At 39.3% G+C, this 21,747-nt stretch overlaps 1 protein-coding gene across 2 annotated transcripts in view; it reads left to right on the plus strand.

Annotated features, from left to right (window-relative positions):
* LOC143818471 (spindle assembly abnormal protein 6 homolog) overlaps positions 1 to 20,609 on the plus strand; it is a 115,489-nt gene extending 94,880 nt beyond the window's left edge. The window contains exons 12-17 of one of the 2 annotated variants that reach the window (XM_077299769.1): positions 17 to 98; positions 641 to 777; positions 13,649 to 13,801; positions 14,059 to 14,156; positions 14,324 to 14,412; positions 20,342 to 20,609. In XM_077299769.1, coding sequence (XP_077155884.1) covers positions 17 to 98; positions 641 to 777; positions 13,649 to 13,801; positions 14,059 to 14,156; positions 14,324 to 14,412; positions 20,342 to 20,433 — 651 coding nt within the window. In that variant the 3' untranslated portion in view covers positions 20,434 to 20,609. The remainder of the gene's footprint in view (positions 1 to 16; positions 99 to 640; positions 778 to 13,648; positions 13,802 to 14,058; positions 14,157 to 14,323; positions 14,413 to 20,341) is intronic. The other variant, XM_077299776.1, reaches the window with a different exon arrangement.
* Positions 20,610 to 21,747: the final 1,138 nt, after the last annotated feature.

Below are 21,747 nucleotides of genomic sequence, written 5' to 3' on the forward strand. Positions count from 1 at the left end.
AAATTCCATTTCTTAGCTGTTGAAGTTACAAGAGCAGCTAGACTGTACGTCTGAGAAATTGGAAGAGAGCAAGCAACTGTTGAAGACTAATGAGAATGGCAAGTGTTGCAAAACTGTTTGTTATAGTATTATTCACTGGTAAATTAGGCACGGTGTCACTTGATACTCTTGACTTGCGGCAGCTTTTTCCAACTCTCTTCAGCATGTATTTTCTTCATCCCTATGTATATAGTGCTGCATAACAGCACTTCCCTTTCTAGATTATATATACTATTCCTTCATTTTCTGATCTGAAATCCGTGCTTTGTGTATCTTAATTTCTGACATTTAATTTTAATTAATCTCCAATCTTGATGAATCGGGACCTAAATGTACATAGTAATAAAATAAACGTACTAATTGTGTATCCGATTGGTTGCATAGACAAAAGAGCATTATATGCACGTGGATGCAGTCAGAATAGTTAGTAGTAAAAAAGAAAACGTATACGATGCTTTACAAGGTGTTACACTCATACTTCTAGGAAATGTTTTTTCCTGCGTACAGCATCTGTTGGGACGTAATTGTAAAGTAATCTGTGCTCATTAGAGCGGTTATTAACAAATCACGGAATTTCTAAAGATTTATTTTTACTTTCCAGTAATTTCCTGGCTTAACAAGCAGCTGAATGAAAATAAAATGGCATCTCGGCCAGGATCGCAGGCTTTATGTGAAATGCCTGGTTTGGTTAGAACAATGAATCCTGCGGCAAACATGGCAGCCGTTCAGAGCAGCCTGGTAAGGCCTGTTTTTCCTGTATCTGCGTGGTCGAGCTCTTCACATAGGCCAATTTCCATTGCTCCTTATGCACACTAGCTATGTACTGCCGAACCTCATCTCCAGAAATGTACCCATAGTATAACCAATAGGGTTTACTGTTCATCTACATCTCTTTTATAAAAAATAGATTTTAAAGGGATTAGCGAGGCCTGACCTGTTAAAGAAAGAAAATCTAAAATCTGCGGCAAGACTGCATAGATTTTGCTGGAAATGTTCCCCTTTCAATTAAAAAGGGTAAAATTCCGTGAAAATTCACAACGTAAATACGGCATTGCAAATGCCTAATCAAATGAACTGTACTTTAAAGGGAATCTGTCAGCAGGTTTTTGCTTTGTAACATAAGAGCACCATAATGTAGGGGCAGAGATTCTCATTCCAGCAGTGTATTACTGGTTGTAGCAATTGCGATGAAAATCTCATTTTTGTTTGCTGCAGATCTAGCAGCTCTCTGAATGCTGAGCCCTGTGTAACCCCCCCCCCCACATAACTAATTGGCAGCTTTCTGTGTATACTGTGCATAGGCAGACAGCTGCTAATCAATGGTGGAGGAGGACCACAGGAGAAGGACACCTACTAATAGAACCTTTGGTTTTATTGAAACGGCAAGTAGCGCATCCCTGTAATCAGGCTCTCTGCCCCTACATCATGCTGATCTCCGATTACGTAGCAAAAACCTGCTAACAAATTCCCTATGATGCAAAATTTCAGTGCAGAATCTGCAAGATTTATGTACATACACAGCCTAATGTCTTTTCAAATGAATTGTGCGGATTTCTCAATTTCCCAAACCCCGTCCTCACGGCCCCCAACACATCATGGTTTTGGGATTTCCTTAGTAATGCACAGGTAAGAGACCCTATGGCACTTTCTGATACCATAATAATAATAATTCCTCCACCCGTGCAATACTAAGGAAATCCTGAAACCATGAATTGTAGGGGAGCAATGAGGACTGGAGTTGGGAAGTGCTGCCTTAGAGTATATCCATTTTTGTAAGTGATATTTTCTTGATTTCTGATGGCAGCATCCACATTAAGATAACGTCTTAATTAGCTAGCTTCATGCAAGCACCTAGAAAATTAACATCTTATTTGCCCTGGTTTTTGCAAATGCTTTTTTAAGAGTATGTGCACACTTTCAGGATTTTTCGTGTTTTTTCGCTATAAAAACACATAAAAAAACGCATACATATGCATCCTATCATTTAGAATTTATTCCGCAATTTTTGTGCACATGATGCGTTTTTTTCCTGCGAAAAAACGCATCGCGGTATAAAAAGAAGCATGTTCATTAATTTTGCGGATTTTTCGCGTTTTTCCCGCTATTTAATACATTGGGAAAGCTCCAGAAAAAAAGCGCAAAAAACGCGTAAAAAAACGCATGCGGGTTTCTGGCAGAAATGTCCGGTTTTTGTCAGGAAATTTTCTGCAAGAAATCCTGAACGTGTGCGCACACCCTAAAGATCAGATACAAATTCAGATTGACCAAGCATCTTCCAATTATTCTGTTTTTTAATTGCCAGATCAATAACGTGTTTAACCTCTGAAAGTATATTTTTGTGCCTTGTTTGTTGATCTACACCGATCTATATAGTTAGTCTATGAACTAATCTATTTACCATGTAATCTGTCTTTTTGCTAATCTATATGTCATTTAACCTGGCTCACATGTCAATGTTACATTACTTTTGAAAGTTAGGCTATATAATACGCTACACCTTTAGTGACATTGATTAATTGGTCTACCAGCTGTAAGGATAATTCTATCAAATATTCTTACTCTGCTCAACATAGAACTTCTTACGGCAAGTATTTTACACAGGCTCTAAAGCCACAGATTTAAAGAGGACGTATGAGTTCTGAGAAAAATACAAGAAGATACAGAAGACTGTATCCAAATAGTAAATCAAACCCCCCTTTATCACCCTCTTGTTTATGGAAGAATAATAATAAAAAAAAAAAAAAATCATTTCCATTTTCCCATTAGGGTTATAGCTAAAGTTAGGGTTAGGGTTTGGATTACGTTTACAATTGGGAATAGGGTTAGGGATCTGTCAGCGTTAGGGGCGTGGGTAAGGTTATGATTAGGGTTAGGGGTGTGTTAGGGTTAGGGGTGTGGTTAGGGTTGGGCTTAGGGTTATGGTTGGGATTAGGGTTAGGGGTGTGTTGGGGTTAGGATTGGAGTTAGAATTGCGGGGTTTCAACTGTTTAGGCACATCAGGGGGTCTCCAAACGCGATATGACGTCCGATCTCAATTCCAGCCAATTCTGCATTGCAAAAGTAAAACTGCGCTCCTTCCCTTCTGAGCTCTGCCGTGCACAAAAACAGTGGTTTACCCCCACATATCTGGTATCAGCGTATTCAAGACAAATTGGACAATAACTTTTGTGGTCCAATTTCTCCTGTTACCCTTGTGAAAATAAAAATTTAGAAATGAAAAGATCATTTTTGTGAAAAAAAAAATATGATATTTTTATTTTTACGGCTCTACATTATAAACTTCTGTGAAGCACTTGGGGGTTTAAAGTGCTCATCACACATCTAGATAAGTTCCTTAGGGGTCTACTTTCCAAAATGGTGTCACTTGTGGGGGGTTTCCACTGTTTAGGCACATCAGGGGCTCTCCATGCGACATGGCGTCCTATCTCAATTCCAGCCAATTTTGCATTGAAAAGTGCACTTCTTCCCTTCCGAGCTCTGCCATGCGCCCAAACAGTGGTTTACCCCCACATATGGGATATCAGCATACTCACGACAAATTTTACAACAACTTTTGGGGTCCAATTTCTCCTGTTACCCTTGGTAAAATAAAACAAATTGGATCTGAAGTAAATTTTTTGTAAAAAAAAAAAGTTAAATGTTCATTATTTTTTTTTAAACATTCCAAAAATTCCTGTGAAGCACCTGAAGGGTTAATAAACTTTTTGAATGTGGTTTTGAGCACCTTGAGGGTGCAGGTTTTAGAATGGTGTCACACTTGGGTATTTTCTATTACATAGACCCCTCAAAGTGACTTCAAATGTGATGTGGTCCCTAAAAAAAATGGTGTTGTAAAAATGAGAAATCTCTGGTCAACTTTTAACCCTTCTAACTCCCTAACAAAAAAAAATTTGATTCCAAAATTGTGCTGATGTAAAGTAGACATGTCGGAAATGTTACTTATTAAATATTTTGTGTGACATATCTCTGTGATGTAAGGGCATGGAAACTCAAAGTTCAAATTTCCATTTTTTTCACAAATAAATGCAAGTCGTATCAAAGAAATTTTACCACTATCATGAGGTACAATATCACGAGAAAATATTGTCAGAATCACCGGGATCCATTGAAGCGTTCCAGAGTTATAACCTCATAAAGGGACAGTGGTCAGAATTGTAAAAATTGGCCTGGTCATTAACATGCAAACCAGCCTTGAGGTTAAAGGGATTAAATAAAAGGGTACATAATCCGTAGACTTTCAGTCATTACATGTCTCATACTAACGCCCACTTTCTTTTACAATTAGCTCTAGAGGCAGCTTCTCAGGGAGATCTGTGTCCACCCCAGAGATCTTATCAGCTCATTTACATATTTAGAAAACATGCCTTTCTTAGGAATAAAACATTAGGTCATAGCTAGTGTTGAGCGATACCGTCCGATACTTGAAAGTATCGGTATCGGAAAGTATCGGCCGATACCCGCAAAGTATCGGATCTAATCCGATACCGATACCCGATACCAATACAAGTCAATGGGACTCATGTATCGGACGGTATTCCTGATGGTTCCCAGGGTCTGAAGGAGAGGAAACTCTCCTTCAGGCCCTGGGAACCATATTAATGTGTAAAATAAAGAATTAAAATAAAAAATATTGCTATACTCACCTCTCCGACGCAGCCTGGACTTCAGCGAGGGAACCGGCAGCGTTGTTTGCTTAAAATTCGCGCTTTAACTTCCTTACTTGAAGTCCCGGCTTGTGATTGGTCGCGTGCCGCCCATGTGACCGCGACGCGACCAATCACAGCAAGCCGTGACGTAATTTTAGGTCCTTCAGGATTTTAAAATTACGTTCCGGCGTTGTGATTGGTTGCGTCGCGGTCACATGGGCGACGCGACCAATCACAAGCCGTGACGTCACGGGAGGCAGGACACGCGGGACGTGACCTCCCGTGACGTCACGGCTTGTGATTGGTCGCGTCGCCCATGTGACCGCGATGCAACCAATCACAACGCCGGAACGTAATTTTAAAATCCTGAAGGACCTAAAATTACGTCACGGCTTGCTGTGATTGGTCGCGTCGCGGTCACATGGGCGGCGCGCGACCAATCACAAGCCGGGACTTCAAGTAAGGAAGTTAAAGCGCGAATTTTAAGCAAACAACGCTGCCGGTTCCCTCGGTAAGGTGCAGGCTGCGTCGGAGAGGTGAGTATAGCAATATTTTTTATTTTAATTCTTTATTTTACACATTAATGTTGTTTCGATACCGATACCCGATACCACAAAAGTATCGGATCTCGGTATCGGAATTCCGATACAGCAAATATCGGCCGATACCCGATACTTGCGGTATCGGAATGCTCAACACTAGTCATAGCCTTACTGACCGCCATGGAAACTGAAGGTAATAGAAGGGTAGCAAAAAAGCAGCCTTGAAGTATTGCAGTTTTACCGTGATACTTTTAATAAGCTCTAAGTTTAATTCTTACAAAGCCATTCAAGTAGAGATCAAGTGTCTAGATTGCTCCCAAGTCTACAGTACACATTCTGCTGAGTTTCTCCAGTGTGCAACAGATGGCTGTAAGCGGAATCTGATGCTAATCTGAAGGAGAAATCCTTTCTTAAGAATATATGGACAGGTGTTTTAAGCACAAAAAAAAAGTGTCCCCCAGGTTCTATAAAAAAATATGAAAGACTATGCTCCGAACTTTCAAAATTCAAAGTAGAGAAACAATATAATTGTGTCTTTATTTTCTTTAAGACCATCTGTTGATCGAAAATGTACAGGTTTACACTTATTCTTAATTTTTCTATGTTTTTATTTATGAATTACATTTATTTCTTTAATAAACTGTGTTAAAACTCAGATCCATTTTGTGATGCTTGTCAACATTAATATAGTGTTTGTGTACAAATACTTTTTGTATATTTAGCAATAGTGCTGTACAATAAAGCATTTTTAAAGGGACCTGTCAGCAGGATTGTGCTAAACTACAGCGTCAAGTCAGCGCCGTTGTACTGATTTAAAATGACACCTTTATTGATGAAATCTGTCTTGTGGTTGTTGTTTATTCTGTGTTTGCAGTTTTCAGTTAATCAGATTCCCGTGCTTCGGGGTGGCCTGTGGGGGGAGGGGGGTCTTTATGTGCTGCTCTGCTTAGGTATTCATCCTTATGGCTTATGACATGTCACGGACCTGCCGCCTATTTTACATACTGATTATAATATGGTTTGAACAAAAAATTACACTCATATCAGGCAGTAAGATGATACGGTGGATAATATGCATATTTTTATTTTGTTTAGACAATCTATCGGAACGAATAAATAGAACGAAAATAAGCATATTATCTGCCGTATCATGCTACACCGCAGGCACTGAAAACTGTAAATGTAGATTAATCAACAACCACAGGACAGATTTCATCAACCAAGGTATCATTTTAACCAAGCCAAATTTTACAATTCTGACTACTGTCGCATTGTGTTTATAATTCTGGAACGCTTCAACAGATTCCACTGATTTTATGTGACCTATTGTACTTCATGATTGTGGTAAAATTTCTTCGATACGAAATTTCACAATTTTCAAACTCAATTCTTAAAACCTTAAATCAAAGAGTCATGTCACGCAAAATAATAAATAAGTAAAATTTCTCACATGTCTACTTTTACATCAGCACAGTTTTGGAAACATAATTTTTTTTTTTTTGGTTTGGAAAAAAAGTTTTTTGGTTAAAAGTTGTCCAGTGATTTTCTCATTTTTTCAACAAAATTTACCAAACCATTTTTAGGGACCACCTCAGAAGTGACTTTGAGGTGTCTATGTTACAGAAAATACCCAACAGTGACACCATTCTACAAACTGCATCCCTCAAGGTCTTGAAAACTACATTCAATAAGTTTATTAACCCTTTCGGTGCTTCACAGGAGCTTAAGCAATGTGGAAGGAAAAAAATGAACATTTAATTTTTTTCACAAAATTACTTTAGACTAGTGATGAGCGAATATACTCATTACTCGAGATTTCCCGCGCACGCTTGGGTGACCTCTGAGTATTTTTTAGTGCTTGGAGATTTAGTTTTTCTTGCCGCAGCTGAATGATTTAGATTTGTTAACCAGCATAAGTACATGTGGGGATTCCCTAGAAACCAGGCAACCCCCACATGTACTTATGCTGGCTAACAGATGTAAATCATTCAGCTGCGGCGATGAAAACTAAATCTCCGAGCACAAAAAAATACTCTGAGGACCCCCGAGCGTGCTCGGGAAATCTCGAGTAACGAGTATATTCGCTCATCACTACTTCAGACCAAAACTTTTTTTTATTTCACAAGGATACCAGGAGAAAATTGACACCAAATTGTGCAATTTCTCCTGAATACGCTGATACCCTATTTGTGAGGGGAATCTATTGTTTGGGCACACGGCAGGGCTCGGAAGGGAAGGAGTGCCGTTTGACTTTTTGAATGTAAAATTTGCTGGCATAATTAGCAGCCATCATGTCGCGTTTGGAGAGCCTCTGATGTGCCTAAATGGTGGAAACCCCCCCAAGTGACACCATTTTGGTAACCATACCCCTCAAGAATATTATCCAGGGGTATAGTGAGCATTTTGAACCCACAGGTACGACACAGAATTTGATAACATTAGATTGTCATTCGGTTGAATATGTCGTCATTAGTGTTGAGCGCAAGTGCTCGCTACTTCAGTTTGCATCAGGTGCTCGGATATGCACCGAATATGACACATGTGGTGTTCCCATGTCATTTTTTTTTTTTCGCGGACAAGATGTTTGCAAAAAAAGATCAAGAGACATGTCCATTTTTGATCCAAGTCATGAATCAAAATTTATCAGTCAATGAAAACTTCTAACGGCACACATTGTCATTCGAGTGCTATCTACACTGTGTTCCAAATTATTATGTACAAAGAGTTTAGGAGTGATAAGGTTAGAATTTTTTTGTTTGTCATTTAAACTCATTGATGGTGATGTGTGTCAGGGCTCTTTATATCACTGAAAGCAATTGCAGATACCTGTGCAAATTAGTTTGGCAGGTGTGTCCAAATAAAGGCAAGACTACTTAAGAAGGCTGTTCCACATTATTAAGCAGCCTACATTTTTGGCCAAAATGGGAAAGAAAAAGGATGTGTCGGCTGCTGAGAAGCAACAAATTGTGGAGTATTTAGGTCAAGGCATGACTACAATCAACATTGCCAAGACACTTCATCGTGATCATCGCACAATCAAGACGTATGTAGCTGATTCCCAGCACACACATGTGCGTGCTGATAAGGAAAAATTGAGGACTCTTTCCAACAGGCAATTGCGTAAGGTTAAAAGAACAGCTGCAAAAATGCCTTGTCATAGCAGCAGACAAGTTTTTGAAGCTGCTGGTGCCTCCAGCGTCCCCAGAACAACAAGATGCAGGGTCCTTCAGAGGTTTGCAGCTGTGCGTAAGCCATCCTGTCGACCACCTCTATCTACTGCAACAAGCAGAAACGGCTCCAGTGGGCCAAACGTTACATGAAGACTGACTTCCAAACTGTTTTCTTCACCGATGAGTGCCGTGTAACGCTCAATGGTCCAGATGGATGGAGTGGAGGATGGCTGGTTGATGGACACCCCATGAAAACACGGCTAAGGCGCCAACAAGGAGGAGGTGGAGTAATGTTTTGCAGTCCATGAAAAGATAAAGTGCACTTACCCGTATATGCAAAAAGTCACAACTTTATTCGGACAACATTATAACAAAAAGCAAGGGAGAGTGTAGAAAAATGCGGACAACGATCGTTTCGTGCCTCAGCACTTCAACGGGTCCAAACACTGAAAGGAAGTAGGGTGGGTCCATATTAGCATTAGCTGAAAGGTACTGCCCCTCCTACTGCTCCTGTCAGCGTGGTGCACCAATCACCTGTATCATGAATGTGAAAACATTAAACAACAACTACATATTTAAAAACATGATTAAAAACAACGCAACCCATAAATAAATCTGGAGCAAAACATTGCAATAAATTTTACAGTACATTTTTCAGTGAATTTTTAGAGAAAAACGGCCATGTCAATCCTTTCATTTAAACCCAGAGGACCTACGGCGCCTGTGCGCATAATCCACCTTGGGTAAAAAGGATCAACAATAGCCCAGCGGGATTTAAACGCCAATCAGAAGAATTATATAAAAGGTTCTCAAAAAGAGGGTATCCACAATCGATTTTAGATGGGGCTTTAAATAGAGCAGTAAGTTCAGATGTAAAAGACACTTTCCGAACCAGGCCAAAAAAAGAAAAAAGATTTGTTTTTTGTTTTGAATTTGGACCTATGGATTCACATATTAGATCGGTAATACGCAAAAACTGGCATATCCTTGGTCAAGACACTGATTTAAAAGAAATGATAGATAGAGGACCATTATTTGCATGTCGGCGCAGCAGAAACATTAGGGATTTGACAGTGCGAAATAGATTTTCATCAGATCAGGATAATTGGCTCACGTTAAATACACCGAAGGGAAATTTTAAATGCGGCCATTGTAACTTTTGTAAATACCATCTGACAGGCACTTACGTCAAAATTGGTCCTATCCAACATGTAGTTCGAGATTTTATCTCATGCAGGTCCACCTATATTGTATATGTCATTTTTTGCCCGTGCGGCTTTTACTATATAGGTAAGACAATTCGGCCGTTGTTCAAAAGAATAAGAGAACATTTTAATTCAGTAAGAACAGGTAAAGGGGTTCCGAGGTTGATCAACCATGTAAGAAATCAACATGATGGTAACACGCAGTCTTTACGTTTTGCGGGGTTGGAACAAGTTTCCTTACCAAAACAAGGGGGAGACTTGCAGCGCTTGTTACTCCAGAGAGAAGGGAGGTGGATTATGCGCACAGGCGCCGTAGGTCCTCTGGGTTTAAATGAAAGGATTGACATGGCCGTTTTTCTCTAAAAATTCACTGAAAAATGTACTGTAAAATTTATTGCAACGTTTTGCTCCAGATTTATTTATGGGTTGCGTTGTTTTTAATCATGTTTTTAAATATGTAGTTGTTGTTTAATGTTTTCACATTCATGATACAGGTGATTGGTGCACCACGCTGACAGGAGCAGTAGGAGGGGCAGTACCTTTCAGCTAACGTTAATATGGACCCACCCTACTTCCTTTCAGTGTTTGGACCCGTTGAAGTGCTGAGGCACGAAACGATCATTGTCCGCATTTTTCTACACTCTCCCTTGCTTTTTGTTATAATGTTGTCCGAATAAAGTTGTGACTTTTTGCATATACGGGTAAGTGCACTTTTTTTATCTTTTCATGGAGTGTGATGTATTACTTCGTAAGATGCACCGCGTAGCATAAAAAAGGATATAAAATCAGCTCACTAATTGGGTGATATTAATAACAGAGTCTAGCCCATATAACAGCAGTGCGGAGGTTTATTTTTCTTTTTGTCAGCTCCTCCTCACTACCTCACTATGCTCCGCTCCATTGGCATCAAGGACACCGTTCTCTCTTGGTTCTCCTCCTATCTCTCTGACCGATCCTTCACTGTATGTTTTGCTGGTTCCTCCTCCTCTCACCTTCCCCTTACTGTTGGGGTTCCTCAAGGATCAGTCCTAGGCCCCCTCCTCTTCTCTTTGTATACTGCCCCTATTGGACAAACAATCAGTAGATTTGGGTTCCAGTACCATCTCTATGCTGATGACACCCAATTATACACCTATTCTCCTGCTTTCACTCCGACCTTCTTAGAAAACACCAGTGATTGTCTTACCGCTGTCTCTAACATCATGTCCTCCCTCTATCTGAAACTGAACCTGTCAAAAACTGAACTCGTGTTCTCTCCCTCTACTAACCTACCTTTGCCTGACATTGCCATCTCCGTGTGCGGTTCAATCATTACTCCAAAGCAACATGCCCGCTGCCTTGGGGTCATCCTTGATTCCGAGCTTTCATTCACCCCCCACATCCGATCACTGGCTCGCTCTTCTTATCTGCATCTCAAAAACATTTCTAGAATTCGCCCTTTTCTTACTTTCGACTCTGCAAAAACTCTTACTGTTTCTCTTATTCATTCCCGTCTGGACTATTGTAACGCTCTACTAATCGGCCTCCCTCTTACCAAACTCTCCCCGCTCCAATCTGTCCTGAATGCTGCTGCCAGGATCATATTCCTCACCAACCGTTACACCGATGCCTCTACCTTGTGCCAGTCATTACACTGGCTACCCATCCGCTCCAGAATCCAGTACAAAACTACTACCCTCATCCACAAAGCACTCCATGGCTCAGCACCACCCTACATCTCCTCTCTGGTCTCAGTCTACCACCCTACCCGTGCCCTCCGCTCCGCTAATGACCTCAGGTTAGCATCCTCAATAATCAGAACCTCCCACTCCCGTCTCCAAGACTTTACACGTGCTGCGCCGATTCTTTGGAATGCACTACCTAGGTTAATACGATTAATCCCCAATCCCCACAGTTTTAAGCGTGCCCTAAAAACGCATTTGTTCAGACTGGCCTACCGCCTCAACGCATTAACCTAACTATCCCTGTGTGGCCTATTAAAAATAGAAAAAAAAAAACATAATCAGGTTCCTTGCATCGTGTTCTCATACACTTTATGCAGTTAATAGCACTCTGTGTCTGTACTGCTACATACTTAGGCTGTTAACTGGTTCATGCAGCTTTACATGAACACCCGAGCCTTACACTATGGCTGGTCCAAATAACTAAAGCAATTGTTACCATCCACCTCTCGTGTCTCCCCTTTTCCTCATAGTTTGTAAGCTTGCGAGCAGGGCCCTCATTCCTCCTGGTATCTGTTTTGAACTGTGATTTCTGTTATGCTGTAATGTCTATTGTCTGTACAAGTCCCCTCTATAAGTTGTAAAGCGCTGCGGAATATGTTGGCGCTATATAAATAAAAATTATTATTATTATTATTATTATGTTTTGGGCTGGAATCATGGGGAGAGAGATTGCCGGCCCCTTTATGATCCCTGAAGGGGTAAAGATGAACTCCATAATCTATGTGGAGTTTCTAAAACAACACTTCCTGCCATGGTTCAAGAGGAAGAACCGTGCTTTCCGCAGCAAGATCATTTTCATGCATGATAATGCATCGTCTCATGCTGCAAAAAACACATCTGCATCTCTGGCTGCTATGGGCATAAAAGAGGACAAACTTATGGTGTGGCCACCATCTTCCCCGGACCTCAACCCCATTGAGAACCTCTGGAGCATCATCAAAAGGAGTGTCTATGATGGCGGGAGGCAGTTCACATCTAAGCAACAGCTCTGGGAGGGTATTCTGTCCACATGCAAAACGATTGAAGCAGAAACCATCCAAAAACTGACAAATTCAATGGACGAGAGAGTTCAGAAGCTTCTTTCGAACAAGGGGTCCTAGGTGCAAATGTAACATCACCTAGAATAAAGTTTTCACTTGAAAACTGTTTGATTTCATTTTGTAATAAGCTGATAATGCTTACAACTTCACAATTGACCATTTTTTTGTTCAAAATAAAAAAAAAAAAAAAGGTTGAAAACTCTGCTGTGCATAATAATTTGGAACATGCATTTTGAGTGTTTATTTTTTTTTTTAAAAAAAGCTACTGTTTTCATAGGCAGTTTGTTCCAAAACATTGCAATTATACTAGAATAGTAGATGACTGGAAAATAACAATGACTGCGATTCAGATAGGTAATTTAGAGAAAATATAAGGAAATATTATTTGCATAATAATTTGAACACAGTGTATGCTTAAAATGAAAAGGTTTTTAATATTAGACAGCGTAGAACCATTCCGATCTGGGTCACCTTGTCTACAGTGAAATGGCTTTCATGCTCTTTTTTGATAAAAAATAAAACATTATTACTGAGAACCTTGTGTTATTTAAATGCACTTTTGCTTTTTACTTATTTAGTTACAGCAGGGGTTGTGTTTATTTTGCTTCTTGTAGGTTTTTTTTGCTTTATGGCCAATGTGAACATGCGTTTATGGGTTGCAAGTATACCAAGCTCAATTTTTGTGTTTTTTCTATGTTTAAAATTGCAAGAATTGAAGAAGGATTGCGCTTTTTTTTTTCTATACAAGAAAATCACTGATAAAACATGGAAGGTAAAAACTGAAACACAATCCAAATAAGGATGAATTAGACAGTTTTGTGCTATGGAGCTGTAGGCGCCTCCATGAGCCTTTCTATAGTTATATATTTCAAAAGTCACTTAATTGACTGTATGACAGAATACCTCCGTAATACAAGATGCGATGCAACCACAATTTATTTTTTCGACTGATTTTTATACTTGATCCAAGAGAAACGTTGACATATGAAATTGTGGGTTTATGACATTGGAGGCATCAATCGCTACAAAGCAGCTTTTCAAAGTCACATCTACATTAACATTTGTGCTGAACTTCAGGATTGCTGCAGATTGTTAATTTTGCTACATGGCTATTGTTTTGCAGGCTTGTGACCACCTTTTCATTCCACAGGTTTCACGTTGCACAATAGATTTTTCAGAAAACCCTGTTAGTTATATTATCACCTTACTGGTTAAGGAAGAAAAAGATGTTGGCAGAATGTCTCAAAATTGTTTGGTTGTTTTTTTTCTTTTGCTTTTTTAGCCTCCATTTTCGACTGGGAATGTTCCATACTATGCTTCATCAGTATCTCATCCAGTTGGCCATTCTGTAACATCTAAGTATTATTCCAATAGTCTTACGCCCGCTTTACGAACAAGTGTGCCGGCCCCTGGTGGTTCAAGGTTCGGCCCTCAGGCAGGCACTTTTTCTAGTCCCTTTTAACACTTGGGTTTTTTGTTATGCACTTGTATTATGGCGATTATGGGAGCACTTCACTTTACTTTAATAATAACAAATGCAAAAAACGTGCTTTTAGTTGTAATACTTTTATAAGCTAAACAATGAAAAAGTATAAATCTCATTGCACTACTGTATTTTATAGTAGGATAACTTTACTTAAAGCGTTGACTCTGAGACCATATTGTATGTATTGTCTGATTCCTCTACCATAGGTGAGATTCAGTTTAAATCTCCCAGCTGATTCCAGTCCCAGTCCTGAGCATCGACATGTCCCTTCTACATCCACTCCTATTTTGCCTCCTACCTCATGGTATGTTCGGAAGTGTGAAAATAGTGGTGTTTTTTTATTTTTATTTTTTTTAACAACGCTTCTCTCTTTTTATTAAAAAATAAAGTACCAAACTGTGCTGTGTGAACCTGGCGTAAGATTTGTTACTGCTGTGTATATTCGAACAGATTGCTTTCTTGATGTTTCAGTGATCCAGCTGGATTAGATATGAAATACCTTAAAAGAAATGCCAATGTCCCTGCGAAAGTACCAAAGAATGTAAATGGTGCAAGCTCAGGTCAGTACAAAGAGAAATGTCACTCTTTCATGTTCGACAAAGAGCGTCTATTTTTTTTTTTTTTTAAATAAATGTATTCCCTTCCTGTGCCATGACATGTACTGTTATATCAAAGAGCAGCTTCTGGTGTATGGAGTTGAGCCCACACCACACAAGGCAGATGCCGGCAGATGTGATGTTGTCGCTGCATTTGCCAGCTTGTGACCTAATAATCAGCAGCCGCTAATAGAGTGCAGTTCTAGCACTTTTTCTGGACTCATGGGAATCTGTCACCAGCAGAATCTACTAACCTGCAGATATGGAGTTAATCTGCAGGTTAATAGCATTATCAACCTGCCTGGTATCTGCACTTAGCTGAATGCTGAGGGGAGAAAATAGATTTTATTCCACTATAGCGTTCGGATTTCATTTACGCTGACTTCCAACTCGAATGCAGAGCAAGCGTTAGTCAGGGCCAGGTAGACAACCACAGCACACGCAATGATTGCCTGTTTGTTTGGCAGCCCCAACATGTGCCACAAAACATGCAGCCGCAGAGACTCGAACATATCCGAGCATGCCCAAGACATCACGTTATCCGAGCACGTTCGCTCATCACTACTCTTAAGCCTTCGTTTTTTCCAAACTAAATAACCCCAAGTTTAATAACCTATCTTGATAATGCGGTCCACCCATTCCCTTAATAACCTTGGTTGCTCTTCTCTGCGCCCGCTCTAGTTCAGCTATGTCCTCCTTACACACTGGAGACCAAAATTGTACACATTATTCTAAGAGTGGCCGCCCTAGTAAATTGTATTGCAGCAAAACTATTTTCTAGTCATGACCATCTGTGCCTGTTTTATTTTCCTTGGCTGCAGCTGCCTGACACTTACAGTGGGGAAAATAAGTACCAAAATATTACATTCTATTTTCCTATCGTATCCAATACTTATTTTATTCAATAAAATGCAAATTGTGTAAAAATCATACTTTTTTTAAGAATCTCTCTCGGACAGTTGAAGTGTACCTGCGATAAAAATTACAGACCTCTCCATTCTTTGTAGGTGGGAAAACTTGCAAAATCGGCAGTGTATCAAATACTTATTTTCCCCACTATATCATTAAAGTGGAGTTTGCGTCCACCCATACACTTTTCAGTGTCAGTTTTACCCATTGTTTTACAATTTAGTATATAATTATAGTTTATTTCCTCTACCCAACCTTACATTTATCTACATTAAACTTCAATTGCCATTTCTCAGCCCACGCCTCCAACTTACATTTATTCTTCTGTAATATTACATTTTCCTCCTCTTTGCAAAGTTTAGCATCATCTGCAAATCTTGTAATTCTACTGTATGCCCCTTATAAGGTCATTAATAAATATGTTAAAATGAAGAGGACCCAAAACTGACCCCTGTGGTACTTCACTGTTAACTATGACCCAATCCGAGTGTGTTCTATTTATAACTGTTCCTATCGCTGAGCCACTTGTTAACCCAGTTACTCATGTTTTCCCCAAGTCCCATTATTCTCCTTCTATGTACCATCCTTTTTGTGTGGCATCGTATCAAATACCTAAGAAAAGTCCATATAGACAACATCCACAACAATGCCCTGTTCCACTCTTGTACTTAACTCCTCATAGAAGCTGGTCAGTTAGTTTGACAGATTCAATCCCTCATAAAACCATGTTGATGCTGGGTAATGAGGTTATTCTTATTGAGAAACTATGGGATAGCATATCTTGAAACCCTTAAGTATTTTACCCATAGTAGAGGTGAAACTTACCAGCCTATAATTTTCAGGCTCAGAGTTTGTCCCCTTTTTGAATATTGGCACCACATTTGCTATCCTCCAGTTCTGTGGTACAGGCTCTGCTATGATGGAATTTGTAAAATATTAGAAATAACGATCTGTTTATCACTACGTAATTCCTGTGGTACTCAGGGGCTGTATGCCATCTGAGCTTGGTGATTTGTCTACTTTTAGTGATTTTGAGGCGGCGCTCTACTTCCTGCTGGGTTAAGCAGGTGACATTAAGGCTGCTTTCACACTAGCGTCTGTACGGGGCCGTCGCAGTGCGTCGGGCCGACGTACCAACGCATGCTGTGAAAGAAATGCACAACGGGGGCAGCGGAAGCAGTCTTACGATGCTTCCGCTGCCCCATTGTAAGGTCCGGAGAGGAGGGGGCGGAGTTTTTTTGTGCCGACGGTCCGCCAAAACACGACGCAACCATCGCACGACGGTTGCAACGTGTGGCAATGCGTCGGTAATGTTAGTCTATGGGGAAAAAAACGCATCCTGCGGACAACTTTGCAGGATGCGTTTTTTCTCCTGAACGACGCATTGCGACGTACAGCCAAAAACGCTAGTGTGAAAGTAGCCTAAGTGGAGAATTTCTAGTATCCCTGATCATGTCAGCTGTGATGGGATTTTCTTGTATAACTAAATAGAAAAAGTAGTGTAACAGATAAGCCTTTCCCTCATCCTCCTCCCCATTTCACCACTATATTTTAGAGGGGGCCAATGCTATCATTTTCAGTTTCTTACTGTTTTTATATAGTTGAAGAATATTTTTACTTTCTTTTGCAATGAGTCTTTTTCTTTGCTGACTTGATTTTAACAATTCATTTTTTTTCTATAATTAACATCTCATCATGACCCTCTTTAATTTTCTATACGCTTCCTTTTTATCATTTATTGGGCCCCTTACAGCTCTATTAGGCCATAGTGGTTTCCTCCTATTTCTAGCGTGTTTATTCCCATAGAGTATATACTGTACACAGGTCCTATTCATGAGGCTTATAAAAGTGTCCCATTTGATCTATGTACTTTTATTTCTCAGGACATTGCCCCAGTTTATGGTACTAAAATAATCTCTCAGCCATTAGAAATTCGCCTTTCTTGAAGGTTAGTGTCCTTCTAGCCCCTCTGTTATACATTTTTTTTTTAAAGACTACATGAAAACTTATTATTTTGTATTCACTATTACTTAAGAGACCCCCAGCCCTTATATTTGATATGATGTCTGGCCTATTTTCAATATTGAGTCTAGGAGCCCCCTCTCCACTCCTCTTTTCTTATTGGGTCCTGAAACAGTTGTGAAAAGTAACTGTCTTTCATTTTCGTAAAAAAACGGTTTCCTTTGCTAGACCTGCAAGTTTCTGCTTCCCAACTTACATTAGGGTAGATAAAGTCCCCCATAATAATGATAGCTCCCTAATTTGCTGCCTTATCTATTTGCTTTATGAGGATATTTTCTACCACTTCCATTCCATTTGAAGACTTAGAATAATAAAATACAGATGGGGTTTATTATTTCCCCCTCCCTTTATCTCCACCCACAGGGACTCTATTTTCTCATTGGTTTCACGTATATTATCACATAGGATGGGTTTTACATATACACAAATCCCTCCCCTTCACTTATCTGTAGGTCATTCACGAACAGGCTAAAGCCCTGTAAATTAAAGCCCAATCATAGCTCTCGTCCAGCCATATCTCTGGTATCCCCACCATACCATAATTTTCTTTCAACAATATTAATTCTAATTTCTCCATCTTGTTGGTGAGGCTTCAGGCGTTGGTGTACATGCACTTTATGTAGTTTTCTCTACCTCTTTTCCTGCTTAGTGCATTGACTGTCCTATCCCCACCCCACATGCCACACCCAATTTAATTACTTATGCCCAGGTCTCTCTACTGTACACTATCTTCCCCAGCTGTACAGTAATTGTGAACCCTCCCAGTCTCTAGTTTAAACACTCTTCTAACCTCCTCAACATTGTTTTTCTCCCAGATCAGCTGCACCCTCCCCATTCAAATGTAGCCCGTCCCTAGCGTAGAACCTGTAGCCAACTGAGAAGTCAGCCCAGTTCCCCAGAAATCCCAAACCCTCCTTCATTCACCAGTTCTTGAACCACTTATTCTCCTCCCTGATCCATCACTGTCTTTGTGGTGTGGTACAGGCAGTATTTTTGAAAATACTACCTTTTGAGGTCCTTTCTTTAAGCTTTCAGTTTAATTCCCTGAAATCATCTTTAAGGATCTTCCATCTACCTCTAACTTTGTCATGGTGCTGATGTGCACCATGACCACTGGGTCCTCACCAGCCCCTCCCAGTAGTCTCAACCCTATCAGCGATAGCACCAGAAAGACAACACACCATGAAATGATCCCTCTAATAGTTGAGTTCTCCACTACCAGCACCTGTCTGGCCTGCCCTGCGTTCCTATGCCCCTCCTTACTGGAGAAGACACTGCCAGGGCTTTCAAAGGATGCATTTTGCTGCAGCAGGGCTACTCATGTACTGACACATCTCGTCTCTGCCAATTTCTCAAACTTTTTTGGGTGGTGTCAGATCAGGACTATCCTCCCTGGTACTCTTCCCACCTTCAAACTGTCTTCCCAGCTTGCTGCCTCACTGTCCTGAAGCTCCATGCTATGCCCCCCTCCCACAGCTACCTCAGTGAGCGTAAATTATGTTCCATATTTTCAATGTATCTGTGTTGCTAGCTGTTCACCTGGGCCCTCAAATCTAGAGCATGCACACATCTCGCACAGCAGTATGCACCTTCAAACGGCTGGTCAAGGATTGCATACATGCGACAAGATATATACTCCATGATTGACAGTGCCATCCAGTGTTCAATACTAATGGGGATTTCACAAGAACAAAATAAATCAACAAGTAAATGCAAATGGTGAATTTATACGTTACTCCCTTCTAGACTTCCTGAATCGCAAATTTTTGAAATCTGACCAGTGTCACTTTATGCGGTAATAACTCTGGAACGCTTCAACATATCCCTTTGATTTTGAGATTGTTTTTTGTGGCACATCATAATTTATGATAATGGTAAATTTAGGTCGATAGGTTTTGTGTTTTATTTATAAAAAAAAAATCCGAAATTTGACAAAAATGTATAAAAAAATTGCAATTTTCAAACTTTGAATGATTATCCCTTTAATCCAGATAGTCATGCCACAGAAAATCATTAATAAATAACACTCACCACGTGTTTGCTTTACATCAGCACCTAAAATGTAAAATGTTCTTTTATTTTCTTAGACTTTTGGGAGGTTAAAAAATGTAGCAGTAATTTTTACTTTTTTCAAGGAAATTTACATCATTTATTTTTTTGAGAGACCTATACAGGTTTGGGGGTCCTGTATATTGGAAAACCTCCAAAAGTGATACCATTTTAAAACGACCCTCAACATATTCAAAATTGCTGTCAGCATCAATTTAGAAAGAAATACAGTAAATGGCTATCAAAATATAATACGAACCCCCAAATGTTAGGAATGAATTCCACCATTTGGAACAAAATAAATAAGCCCTCACGTTTTTCCATCAATAGCGCTATAAAAAAAAAAAAAGTTATTTATTGGAAAATAGCATCGCAGACCAATTTATTTTAGGCAAAGTTCAATATTTTTAAACCACTTAAATAGTAAAAAAAAAAAAAAAAAACGCACGTTAGGTATCGCCATAATTGTAAGGACTTGAAGAATCATGTTTACCAGGTCATTTTTGCTGCACGAGTAACAACATAAAGACAAGTCCCCAAAAAATCATGACAGAATTGCTTTTCTTTCCCTACACATTTCACCGTACTTTAATTTGTTTTTTTTTCGTTTCACAGTACATTTTAAAGTAAAATAAAACAAATCCTCTCATGATTATATCGCTAGAAATATGAAAAATTATGAATCTTTGAAAGGGAGGAAAAATAGTTAAAAAAAAATTGGCCAAGTCCTAAACAGTCTTAGGCCCTCAAGAAGATCAATGAATAAAGCATGGATCTATTGACTCTGCCAAGCTAATATTTTGATGAGATGGCTAGAGAGATCAAATCTGAATTTTCAGGGCTTTGAGGTAGTTGGTCTTTCCAAAACTATTATTGTGTGTACATGTACAGATTGTTCTTATATTTTTTTCAGGAGCACCAAAACCAACTTTAACGAAATCTGGAAGTTCTCCCATACTGTCCGCTTACTTCCCTGGACAACAATCCAGACTTCCTGCTTCTTGAAATGCAACAGGATACCGAGACCATTTACTAGAGATGCAGATTAATGAAAACTGCCATAGAGACCAATATGCTGTGTCCAAACTAAATATTGCTATTTTTTTTTTATCCGTGTAGTATCTTTTATGGAAACTTTTTTTCAACCATAGATTCTAAATAAATGAAAGCAAAAAGCTTTTAAAAAACAAACAAACTAGAGCTGAATGTAACTGTGTGTATATATGTGTATGTGTGTGTGTATATATATATATTTAATATGTAATATATATATTATATTTTGGTGCTAATGTAAGTGTTTGTGCATTGGGGGTGTAACTGATGTCTTTTTCCACAAATTGTTTAGCTACTCCATCAGCACATTTTAAGCGGACTTGTTGTGAATAATATATGCAAGGAGGATGTTGAATTATTGCCATTATCCTGCTTTTGCTGCATATTTACCTGTAATTCTAAAGAATCAATGATTATTTCAGTGCTGGAGTACTCGGTCATGACATATTCCTCAAGTGCTAAATAGAGTGCAAGTAAGTGAATGGATCTGTTGGCACATAACTGTATCACAGTTAGGATGCATCTTAGAAATATCAGATTTTTTTTTTTTTTTTATAAAAAACACGCTACAAATTCCCTTATTGTCAGTATTAATGTTTACCGTAAACTGATAGGCAAGTACAGATCAAATGGCTCTTCCATATATATATAGATCTTTCTAATGGTGACCGGATCTTTTTCTATCTGTAATGGACGGTTTGCTTTGTCTTGGCTGCTGTTTCATTTTGTTGTTTCTTGCAATATTTTCTGATAGGTTTATAATCCATATTTCAGTGTTTACATCATGACTTGTGTGTAATACATTTCACTATATAAAACCACTATTTTATTGTTAAACATGTATTTAATGTCTGTAAAATAATAAAGTATTTATATTTTGATTGTGAATTTCCACTGGTGTTTGGAATGAATTTACCATTTCCATTTTGTGAAATGCTTTAAAAGGTTTGTATCATGCTACATCTTCAGGAGTGCACTACTTCTCATCCTGCCGACTTTATACTCCTTGGGGAGGGGCGCATAATGCTTCTGCTTGGCAAATTGGACAACAATACAAGTAGTCACGTTCTGTGTTTTCTCTGCTGCAAGCCGGAGCAGCTTTGGCTCTGCAGCATCAGAAGACCGCAGTCACATTGGAGTTGGATGAACCCTTCCAGTGTCAGATCAGCACTTACAGCAGCTTGCAGAACTATTACCCCACTTGGCTTTTTGCCTATTTTGTTACATTGCAACCTTTGCTTAAATAGTTTTGTAATCTAAATTGTG

This window comes from Ranitomeya variabilis, chromosome 1, assembly GCF_051348905.1.
Source record: "Ranitomeya variabilis isolate aRanVar5 chromosome 1, aRanVar5.hap1, whole genome shotgun sequence".
NCBI classification, from domain to species: Eukaryota; Metazoa; Chordata; class Amphibia; order Anura; family Dendrobatidae; genus Ranitomeya; species Ranitomeya variabilis.